At 33.0% G+C, this 12,269-nt stretch overlaps 1 protein-coding gene across 1 annotated transcript; it reads left to right on the top strand.

The window, feature by feature from the left end:
• The first annotated feature begins 5,062 nt into the window (after positions 1–5,062).
• Positions 5,063–5,846, top strand: LOC129988859 (THAP domain-containing protein 2-like). Its single transcript, XM_056097137.1, has one exon. It carries the CDS (start codon positions 5,208–5,210, stop codon positions 5,796–5,798), a length of 591 nt encoding a protein of 196 aa, XP_055953112.1. The 5' UTR covers positions 5,063–5,207; the 3' UTR covers positions 5,799–5,846.
• Positions 5,847–12,269: the final 6,423 nt, after the last annotated feature.

The raw sequence follows: 12,269 nt of genomic DNA, 5'->3' as shown, positions 1-12,269 counted from the left end.
TACTTTTTTTATCAATATGTATTTAAAATTATTCTCAAGTTAGAAGTGCTTATATGTTAAGTATTTTGTAAATAAAGCGAACGAATAAAACTAAAAGATTGACATAATGAATTCCACTTTGGCCAGAACCGGTCTTCAGGGTCAAATATTTGGCGCGCTTTTCTTTTACGTCTCCGCCAACTCAACTTCATTCAGTTCGCAACCATTATCATCTTTCGTACTTTTTTATTCTCGCTTTTTTAGCAGCTGATATTTTTGATACTATTAATCGCATTAGTAGTTATTAGTTTTGTTTGGTGAATATTTATTCCATTCATCAATTCTATTAACTTCTAAAATGTTTGAAAAAGAGAAAGTGTTTTCACCGACTACGCTGTGCACACCTTCAAGACGAGTGAAACCAACAAAAAGTGCAACATGTAAAAACATATTAAATGTTTATTCTCGACTCCGAGGAAACCCTTAAGATTCTATCAATCAAATCGTCGATAAAGTTTCGCATCTTACAGGTGTTTCGCAATGAACAGTTTTCCTTTTGAAAAAAGAAATAAAGGCATCCTTTAATACCCCTGAAAAGAAGCGACCAGGCTCAGTAGATAAACATTCAGGTCTTGTAAAATATGATTATTTTACATTATTCTGTATTTGACGAAAAATCTATGCATTTTTTTCGCAGAAATGAGATCCCAACATTAGATAAAGTTTTAAAAGATGTGAACGATGATACAGATATCTTTTCGAAAAACATTAGCCGAACTACGCTTTACAGAATATTGAAAGATATGTTTTCTTTTGAGAAACGGTGAAACGAAATGAAATAACTTTAATGATTTATTAAAATAATGTGTCAATAATATTGAAAAAATAATGAAAATAAGGAAACAATTAATTCTCCAATAAAGTGATAATATGATAAAGTAAATAAATATTTTCTATTTGGCGAAAAATTTGCGAGATAAAGTTTCGCCAGCGATCTGCATTTCTAGTAACTTTGTACTTTAAAGTAACCCTGTTCCCCTGACGACGACTGCGATTCGGCATGCCTAGAATATACACTACTGCCAAGTTAGGGTGAAACAGAGTATAGATTTTATATATTGTCTCAAGAATGGCATTTTACTGTGGGCAATTTAGGTCAATAATCTGTTAGAGAGTGAAATTCCTATGGGATTCCATTAATTTCTCTGTGGCAGTAATACATCTACATTTCTCCCTAAGATAGAAATATTTAATTTTTAGAATTACTGTAAACAAAAAAATATTAAGTACTAACTATTAGTTTTTCTATTGACTTAATGCATTTTGAAGTTTTCGTTGAGTAAATTTGCAATATGCCATGTAATGTTGAATCATAGTTATTTAAAGAAAACCCTTTTCCCGAATTTTTACACCACACCAGAGGGAAAACATTCAACCTACACTGATTTCAGTCTGTGTATACAACAGATCTTTTGTCGAATCGGTCTGATATTCACAACCTTACAGTTTAGAGGTCCAGATTCAGATATTGATGCCTTTTATTATAATTTTAATCGTTTTTTTTTCAAAGGAAATTAAACGATTGTGGGTTATTTTCAGAAGCATAAAATTTGAAAGTGGCGCCCTGGATGTAATATTTCTTTATCCATATATGTAATCGTATGTGACAGCAAATGTATAAAGCATTTAGAAAATATGCTTTCATCTTTTATCGTATTTAGATGTTAATTAAGTATGATATGGAATGCACTATTAATCTGTCGACATGATATCCGGGTCTACTATTTAAAATTCTATGGCCGCGGTCGCCTGGTGATAAGATCTTGAATTCGGTCTCGGGAGGTTCCAGGTTCGAGACCCAATTCCATCGAAGAGTCTTGTAAGCGGGTCTAGTGCCCGTTAAATCCATCGGGGCCAAATGTCCTCCCATTAATGTGGTGAGGAAGTGTGGAGAGGGGGTGTCAGCTCAGGTATCGACCTCCTCGCATATTATATAATAAAGGTTTCATACCCCTTTCTCCGAGATTTTATGAGCGTCCGTTCTTTCTGGGTCTCCCAGTCTACTTGCAAGCATTTCACACTGCTCCTTTAACATTTGAATTTCATCATTGGCACTTTCTTTTTCATGAGACACACGAGCCAATTTATTCCTTTCCATAGTTAGTTCTCTCTTCATTATTTCTTGATTTTCTTGCAGATCTTGGATCAAATCTTCTAACCTCTGTTTTTCACATTCAAGCTTCCTAATGGTACTTTCAGCTGTAACAATTTTCATGTGCAAAGCATCTCTGCCTTCCACTTCCTCTTGCAATTCCTGAGATAATTCTTCATTTCGAATTTTCCGTTACCCTACTGATGAGGATGAGATGCTTCCGGCATGGTGGTTGGATCTCGCCACCCTGGAGGGTACACTAATAGGTGGGGGATCTGGCTCCTCCCATCGATGACGGGACGTACTTCCTTCGGGGAGGGTTGTACCGTGGCCGGTGACGGCCCTTAGGACTCAACCACAGTTCCCGCCAATTGCTGTTGCGGCGGTCCGGTCATTCAGTTTTATGGTTTAAATCCGTGTGCCTTAGGGCGGGTCGGAGAGTTAGATGGTTGACTTACCCCTTTCTCCGCATAAAACTAAGGGGTTTCGGTGGCCTGGTGGTAAGGTCTTGGCTTCAGGTTCGAGACCCGATTCCACCGAAGAACCGTCGTATAAGCTGGTTTGATGCACGTTAAATCTGTCGGGGCCGAACGTCCTCGCACTGGTGTTTGTGTGGAAGCTTGAAGAGGGGGGTGCCAGCTCAGGTGTCGTTCTCGTCCTCTGACTACGATTCAAAATTACGAGGTCCGTCTCAAAATATCTCCAGTGTTACTTTAAAACGGAAAGTTAATATAACTAAACCGGACCTACTGATCATTATGTCACTACTTATTTTATCTGGCTGTGGATCTACAGGGTCATTAACGTAGTACTCATAATCCTGGGAATTTAAAAAGAAATTTCCTGTTACTATAAAACTTACGGCATTCCTTTTTATTTAGTTTTGTTCAAATTAGAAAAGCTTCAAACATTTCCCTAACTGTTATATTTTGATTTTAAAGCATAATAATGTTTTATTTAGTAATGTTTTGTTTTCGTAATGCTTTTTAAGATTTCTTACAAGTGCATTAATATTCACTTACTAAACTATCGCAACACTAATAAATTAATTTACTTTACCTATTAAATGTGATCCATTAGTAGCACATAAAAAAAAAGGTAATACATTGATTATTTAAATCCAAATAAGGAAAGTTGAATTCTTTTATTGTAAAATTGAAATATTTTTTTTTAAAATTATAAATACACACATGGTATGTAAAGGTATTTTGATTGTATTTTAAATTATTAAATTCCTGATGAAAAGATGCAAAATTCGACACTAACAAAGCAAAGACAAATAACCAAATTATGATATTACGTGTAGGACCAAAATATCCAATAATCAATTGCCTTGAGGCACCAGCAACTTTCATTTATTTTTTTCTCGGTATTTCGAGATTACATAGTTTTGAGTTTTTTTCTTGATTCACAAAGGCCGAAATACTCAAATTTATTCAAAATAAAATATTAATTTTCGGGGCATTATGCATAGAAATCCCCCCCCCTTCTTTTTTCGATCTTTTAAGTCATAGAAGTCCAATTTTTTTTAGGTGTCTGAATGGCTTACAGGACAAAAATCTGAAAGATTTATATTATTCTAAAATATTTTATATTTCCTCCCATTTTTGATTAAAATTACTTTTTAATTTAAATGTTTTTATACACAAGATATTAAAACTAATACTGGAGATGACACACAATTAGTTGTATTTTTACTTTGCTACTTAGAAATATTAATATAACTGGGAATCAATAGAGAATTAATCAATTAATTAAGAGTAGTTTTTAATTCCAGAAAAGAGAAGAGAGGGCCTCTAAACCGTCGACTCTATTCTATTGTATTGTAAATAAAGTTCGTCCCTGTCATTTGGAGTCAGCCATTATGATAGGGCTTGAAACAACTGCTGTTATGTTTAGGAATTATTCAATCATTAATTACTTCGAGATCCCAGACGCCCTCAATTCCTTTTCTTTCGGTATTTCAAAATTATATAATTTTTATTAATTCATTTAAATCTTAGAATTTATTCAAATTAAAATTAAAAAAATAATTTACTTTCCAAATATTATTGACCCTTCCCCCTCTTCCTTTTTTTCATGTTTCCATATCATTGGAACCCCTCCCTTCAGTTGGTTGGCTGACTTAGAAAATAAAGACAGTGAAAAATTTATATTTATATTGAGTTAAAATGTTAAGTAGTCCCCCTCCCTCATTTTTATTTAAAATTACTTTTGTAACACTCTTTATAATGCTGATGTTGGTGCTCTTTATAATGCACCAACCAAGCTAATACTGTTGTTCTATATAGGAATTATCCAGCAATTAATTACTTTGAGGCCTATGAGCCTCTTTTTTTCTTTAGGTATTTCAAGATTATATAAATTTGAATATTTTCTTGGTTCATATATATCTTATACTCGGAATTTATTCAAATTAAAATCAAATATTTAATTTCAAGATATTACGCATAGAACCACCTCCCATCCCCTTTTTTTCATGCTTCCAAATCATTAAATCATTTCAATTTTCTGGCTGACTTAAAAGATAAAGACAGTGAAAGATTACTATTTATACTGTGCTAAAATGTTTTGCAGTTTTCTTTTTCGCATTTTAGTTTTAAAATTAATTTCTAATTTAAATGTCTTCATACACGAGATATTAAATTGTGAATTTCCTTGAATATAACTCACAATTAGATGCATTGCTATTTCAATTAGTCACTTAAGAACCGCTAATATAAATTAAAATCGACGAAGAATTTGTAGTTTTTAGAGCTAACGAAGAGAAGAGAGTACCTCCAAACCTTGTATTGTAAAGGACCCCCTACAAGGCTTAGTTCGTCCCCGTGATGTGGAGTCAGAAATCGATCTTCAACTTCGTTTCGTTGCGCAGGGCGAGAGATCGTAAACCAGCATTTCTACCCAAGGCCATTTTCATCCGCCAGTTTACGAGTCAGAAGCGGTACGTCACTGTGACGTCATCTGACTGCCAAAGCTCTCCATGTAGTAAGAGTTGCAGGACATCTTTTACGACCTTGGTAAGGTTTTCGCTCCACACATTCTAGAAAGATTAACAGTTAGGGTGTAAGGAATAATGCCTTCGAGTGTATGTGCTGTCTCGAACTGCGAGAATTATTACCGTAAAACTAAGGGGACGAATATCATGTACCATCGATTTCCCCAGAACAGAGCTTTAAGTAAGATATGGGAAGAGCGCTGTAAAAAAAAGTACGAGTTCAACGTGAAAAATGCTGTTATTTGTTCGGAGCATTTTACCGAACGTGATTATGAAAGGGATTTAAAAAATGAACTATTAGGTTTACCACTTAAAAAATTGTTAAAGAAAGATGCAATTCCTACTCTGAATTTACCAGGATTTGAAAATGTTAAGAAATCTTCCAATTCCAAACAAGACAAAGTTCAAGATGATAATGCATTTTTAATGGAGTCTGGCGAATTCTTCTCTGTGTCAAGTGAAATGTTTAGTTTGGAAGGAATGAATGAGTATTTGGAAATGAAATTGCTTGAAAAAGAAGAGGAAATAAGTAACTTGAAAGCCACAAATCGTCGCCTCAGCAACAGAATATTCACACTGGAAAGGAGGAACGAGACGTTACTTAAGAAAGTTCGAATGATGAGAAAAAATAATTTGAAACCTAAAAAGAATGTAAAACGTAATGCATAAAAATATTGGACTGCCATAAATTTTTAATGGCTTTGTAATTATCAAGAGGTATGTATATCTTTTTATTCCTTTATCAGTCCAATTTTCTACCCCTTTATTTTTTTTTATAAAACGTTTTAATTTATCTTAGGAGCATTCGCAAGAATAATTGTTGGATTATTTAATTTTTTTCCAAAAAGAAAATTTTTCTTTAAATCGCTGTTAAATGTAATTAATAATGTACTGATAACAGTAAAATAATTCAAATAAATTTATGCAAATACAAAATCTTGTCAGTCATCAAATATTCGTATTTGAAATAATTAGATCAATGTTTTTTTATCTTTTATATTAATAAAATATTTTTAGTATAAAAACATTTATAGATTGCCATACATCTGTAAAGTACAATATGCATGATGAAAAAGTAATTTAACCAGAACCAGATTAAATTTTGATAGATAATGTAGGCCACATTTTTCTTATGAAATTTTCAAACACAGTTATTTTTATTGCCTTTAATTTAATATCTATGTAAGTTGTTTTTAAGTAAAAAATATTACTTGGCACCTTCGACCATCAGCTCTTCACTCGCCAACTTTACAATCAAAACCAGCCGCCTTTAGCGACCAATTGATTCGTCGGACCAATTCGGATATTGGTTATTTCAGTTAAACCGTATAGATAAAACCTCATAAAATTGATGAAAAAGTCATTTAACCAGGACCAGATTAAACTTTGCAGGAGTTCAAAGATAATGCAGACCGCAATTTCATTATGAAATTTCCAAAAACATGCATATTTATTAGCTTTTAATTTAATATCTATATAAGCAGTTATTAAATGGAAAAAAATATTATTAGGCGCGCCTTCGGCCACCAGCTGTTCACTCGCCATCTTTACAATTAAAATTAGCCGTCTTCGGCAACCAGCTAATTCGTAGGAGATATTGGTTACATTCAATTTCAGTTAAATCGTGTAGATAAAGCCTCATAAAATTGTCAGACATCAAAGCTATGTTACTTTAGTCATGACATTTAACTTTAATAAATTGAATCCAATAAAAAAAAGCATTATTTTGAATAATACGCCCATCATAATGAGAGAGAGAATTCTGATTGGTTGGTTAGCTATTCTTAAAAATGGAAATTAATTGGCAACGAAATTTAGCAAAATCGGACCACTTGTTGAGGATGGTAGTTCCACCAAATTTTTATTTTGTAACATATCTCGAAACGGAGGTCGGAACGGAACTGGAACTGGGAGAGGGTTAAATGGCCACTGATGATGTATCTAGGCCTCAAGAGCTTTTATGCATAACAAAAAGTTTTGAAATTGGTGCAGTGGTTTTGGCTGTGGAATTTTGTCGCTGGTTTTTTCCACAGACTTCGACCTTATTGTGAAGTAGTCTTTACCATTTCTCTCAAAAATGGAGAGATGCATTCTTTTATTGATGACATATTTAAGAGTCACGAGCCAAAATAAAAATTGACGAAATCGTACCAGAGGTTGGGGAAAGGATGATGTTTCACTGATTTTTCTTATTATTTTTAATATAGAGATAATCTGAAATAATAAGCATTAGGATGTTCCATTGATTTTTTTCTTATTATTTTAAATATAGGGATTATAATCTGAAATTATTAATTTTTTGGAAAGAGTTGGTTTCTATGCCTCGTGTATGTGTGTGTATATATATATATATATATATATATATATATATATATATATATATATATATATATATATATATATATATATATATATATATATATATATATATATATAAAATCTATTCTACACTTTAACATAGTTTTAAACTTAAAACAAAAATTAGTAAAAGTAAGAATGCTAAAATTTTTTATTAAAAAAACAGGACTGGTATAATATCTATAAGGTACTGAAAACAATAAGTCATTTTAAAATTGTCACATCAATCATAAAAATGAGAAAAATCATATACCTTTACTGTCGATCTTTGATGTATTACTGTATATTTCTAATTATACATATTTTATGCGATTTGTATGACTGCAGGTACACATTTAGTAATAAAAAAAACCTGGTGTGGTATGGAAGTTTGGAGAGGGGGTGCCAGCTCAGGTGGGGTTCTCATCATTTAGCCGAGGTTCAAAATTATAAGTTCCGTCCAAAAAATAATTTTAGAGTTGCTTTAAAAGGGGACATTAATACAACTAAACTAAAAACAAGTAATAAAAATTCATTAATCATAATCTGATTTATTGATTGTCAGCGAGTATTAACATTATGAATCTAATTTAGTTCATTAAATATTTTTTTAAATAATTTTTTTTTGAAAAAAAAAATCGATGCTGCACTCCTTTTTTGACCTTTAGTTGGACATGGCAGTGAGGAAAAGAATGCCTTCCTTCTTTCTTTCAACGAATACTTCCCCGCCCCCCCCCCCAAAAAAACAAAAAAAATATGAATTTAGTTTAGTTGTATTAACGTCCCGTTTTAAAGCAACACCGGGGCTATTTTGGAACGGACCGCGTAATTTTGAACCATAGTCAGATGATGAGGACGATACCTGAGCTATCACTCCCTTTTCCAAACTTCTATCACGCCAGAGAGCAGAAAAATCTGAGAATTTTAGAAAAGAGAAAAACGATATATAATGAAAACATTGTATTTTATCATTGCAATGATTACAAATGAATGCGATAGAACGATGTATAAATAGTGTTTTACTATATATGAATACCGGAAATTACAGATTCGTATTTAATGTATTTGCATGTTTACAAAACATATCCAAAATTTAGATGCTAAATCTATGCCCCAAATTTTATCCATCTAGTTCTTTCCGTTTAGTAGTTAACATGTTAAGTTATATTCAGACATCAAGACTTAATCCTGAATGGATTTCACTCAAAATTTGGGAGAAATCCACCAATTTGGTGCTACACGATTACATACTAAATTTCATCCGCCTAGCTCAAAGCGTTTTCGAGTTACTATGTTCACAGACAGATATAATTGCGTTTTTCGGTTGCAGGAAGGCTCTGAAACCTGCAGATTCACTTAAATTTCGTGCTCGAACTTTTTGCGAATAAAACGCTTTCTCTTTATATACGAAAAAGTAAAGAACCCAACAAGTATGGTTTTTATGAACCTTTTTTGCATATTATATGATAAAGGTTCTATACCCCTTTTTTCTGCATAAAACTGAGGGGTTTCTGTGGCCTGATGGTAAGGTCTCGGCTGATATGGAATGCACTATTAATCTGTCGACATGATATCCGGGTCTACTATTTAAAATTCTATGGCCGCAGTGGCCTGGTGATAAGGTCTTGAATTCGGTCTCGGGAGGTTCCAGGTTCGTGACCCAATTCCATCGAAGAGTCTTGTAAGCGGGTCTAGTGCCCGTTAAATCCATCGGGGCCAAATGTCCTCCCATTAATGTGGTGAGGAAGTTTGGAGAGGGGGTGTCAGCTCAGGTGTTGACCTCCTCGCATATTATATAATAAAAGTTTTACACCTCTTTTTTCCACATAAAACTGAGGGGTTTCGGTGGCCTGATGGTAAGGTCTCGGCTTCAGGTTCGAGACCCGATTCCATCGAAGAACCGTCGTGTAAGAGGGTTTAATGCACGTTAAATTTGTCGGGGCCAAACGTCCTATATACTATGTATACCTTATATATTCTGTATACTAGAGGAGAACGCCTGGTTAGGTCTCGGTTTCGGAAAGTTTGAGTCCCGATTCCACCGAAGAATCATCACGTAGTTGAGTCTGGTGCACGTTAAATCCGTCGGGGCCAAACATCCTAGCGCTGGTGTTTATGTGGATGCTTGAAGAGGGGGGTGCCAGCTCAGGTGTCGCCCTCGTCATTCGACCGCGGTTCAAAATTACGAGGTCCGCCCCAAAATAGCCCAAGTGTTGCTTTAAAACGGGACGTTAATATAACTAAACTAACTGAACAAAATCACATAAAACTGTGCATAATAGACAAGACAGAGAACGGCACCAACGCACAGTTTATTTTCAGTGACCTACATATGTGCTCTTTGTGCTACATAATATAGTAAGGAAAAAAAAAAAAATTCATTTTGGACTTTGTTTTTTTTCTACCGACATTTTTTGACATAGAATGTGAGTTTGGAAACAAGATTACATGTCAAATTTCAAAGTTTAAAAATGCACGCATTTGAGCTATCGCGTTTACATACACGAGAATGTATATATCGACAAATGATCGGCCATTGGGCAGATTTATTTCAAAATCTGATAAGTATTATTTTTTAAATGCTAAAACTATATATAATATTTCTAAAAAAATTCTTTAAAAAAATGATATTTTCCACCATTTGATGATTGTTGTGGAGAGCTGCACATTATCGAATATGATAATTTAAAAGCTGCCTTAAAATTAATATATTTTAAACAGTCGAAATATATAAGTAACCGCTAAAGCAGTTTGACTACATTTGGCAAAATAATCGATAGGGTGAAAGGTCAATAAGATGAGTGTTTTGCAGATAATTTTTGATTGACCGACTAAGAAATGAATACAGTGGATGTCGAAGACGTTAAGACTGCATATTTTAAGAGATCTGATTTAAATGCCGTTCATTCAGCTTATTATTTGCACTAGTTTTAGCAATATAATCGACAAAATTATAGGTAAATATAATATCGCATTTTTCCAAAAAGTTTTGATCTGTCGACTAAGAACTCAATGCGTTGGATGTCGAAGATGTTAAATTCACAAATTTTCAGACATCTGATTTAAATGCCATTCATTCAGCTTATTATTTGCACTAGTTTTAGCAATATAATCGACAAAATTATAGGTAAATATAATATCGCATTTTTCCAAAAAGTTTTGATCTGTCGACTAAGAACTCAATGCGTTGGATGTCGAAGATGTTAAGTTCACAAATTTTCAGAGATCTGATTTAAATGCCGTTCATTCAGCTTATTATTTGCACTAGTTTTAGCAATATAATCGACAAAATTATAGGTAAATATAATATCGCATTTTTCCAAAAAGTTTTGATCTGTCGACTAAGAACTCAATGCGTTGGATGTCGAAGATGTTAAGTTCACAAATTTTCAGACATCTGATTTAAATGCCGTTCATTCAGCTTATTATTTGCACTAGTTTTAGCAATATAATCGACAAAATTATAGGTAAATATAATATCGCATTTTTCCAAAAAGTTTTGATCTGTCGACTAAGAACTCAATGCGTTGGATGTCGAAGATGTTAAGTTCACAAATTTTCAGAGATCTGATTTAAATGCCGTTCATTCAGCTTATTATTTGCACTAGTTTTAGCAATATAATCGACAAAATTATAGGTAAATATAATATCGCATTTTTCCAAAAAGTTTTGATCTGTCGACTAAGAACTCAATGCGTTGGATGTCGAAGATGTTAAATTCACAAATTTTCAGACATCTGATTTAAATGCCGTTCATTCAGCTTATTATTTGCACTAGTTTTAGCAATATAATCGACAAAATTATAGGTAAATATAATATCGCATTTTTCCAAAAAGTTTTGATCTGTCGACTAAGAACTCAATGCGTTGGATGTCGAAGATGTTAAATTCACAAATTTTCAGACATCTGATTTAAATGCCGTTCATTCAGCTTATTATTTGCACTAGTTTTAGCAATATAATCGACAAAATTATAGGTAAATATAATATCGCATTTTTCCAAAAAGTTTTGATCTGTCGACTAAGAACTCAATGCGTTGGATGTCGAAGATGTTAAATTCACAAATTTTCAGACATCTGATTTAAATGCCGTTCATTCAGCTTATTATTTGCACTAGTTTTAGCAATATAATCGACAAAATTATAGGTAAATATAATATCGCATTTTTCCAAAAAGTTTTGATCTGTCGACTAAGAACTCAATGCGTTGGATGTCGAAGATGTTAAGTTCACAAATTTTCAGAGATCTGATTTAAATGCCGTTCATTCAGCTTATTATTTGCACTAGTTTTAGCAATATAATCGACAAAATTATAGGTAAATATAATATCGCATTTTTCCAAAAAGTTTTGATCTGTCGACTAAGAACTCAATGCGTTGGATGTCGAAGATGTTAAATTCACAAATTTTCAGACATCTGATTTAAATGCCGTTCATTCAGCTTATTATTTGCACTAGTTTTAGCAATATAATCGACAAAATTATAGGTAAATATAATATCGCATTTTTCCAAAAAGTTTTGATCTGTCGACTAAGAACTCAATGCGTTGGATGTCGAAGATGTTAAATTCACAAATTTTCAGACATCTGATTTAAATGCCGTTCATTCAGCTTATTATTTGCACTAGTTTTAGCAATATAATCGACAAAATTATAGGTAAATATAATATCGCATTTTTCCAAAAAGTTTTGATCTGTCGACTAAGAACTCAATGCGTTGGATGTCGAAGATGTTAAATTCACAAATTTTCAGACATCTGATTTAAATGCCGTTCATTCAGCTTATTATTTGCACTAGTTTTA

Source organism: Argiope bruennichi, chromosome 10 (genome assembly GCF_947563725.1).
Source record: "Argiope bruennichi chromosome 10, qqArgBrue1.1, whole genome shotgun sequence".
In the NCBI taxonomy this organism is placed as follows: domain Eukaryota; kingdom Metazoa; phylum Arthropoda; class Arachnida; order Araneae; family Araneidae; genus Argiope; species Argiope bruennichi.
Note: the sequence above shows the minus strand (reverse complement) of the source record. Positions and strands in the feature narration are given on the sequence as shown.

Bases quoted from the DNA above. Each gene is read 5' to 3' on its own strand.
- LOC129988859 (XM_056097137.1), top strand. From the start codon at position 5,208: ATGCCTTCGAGTGTATGTGCTGTCTCGAACTGCGAGAATTATTACCGT.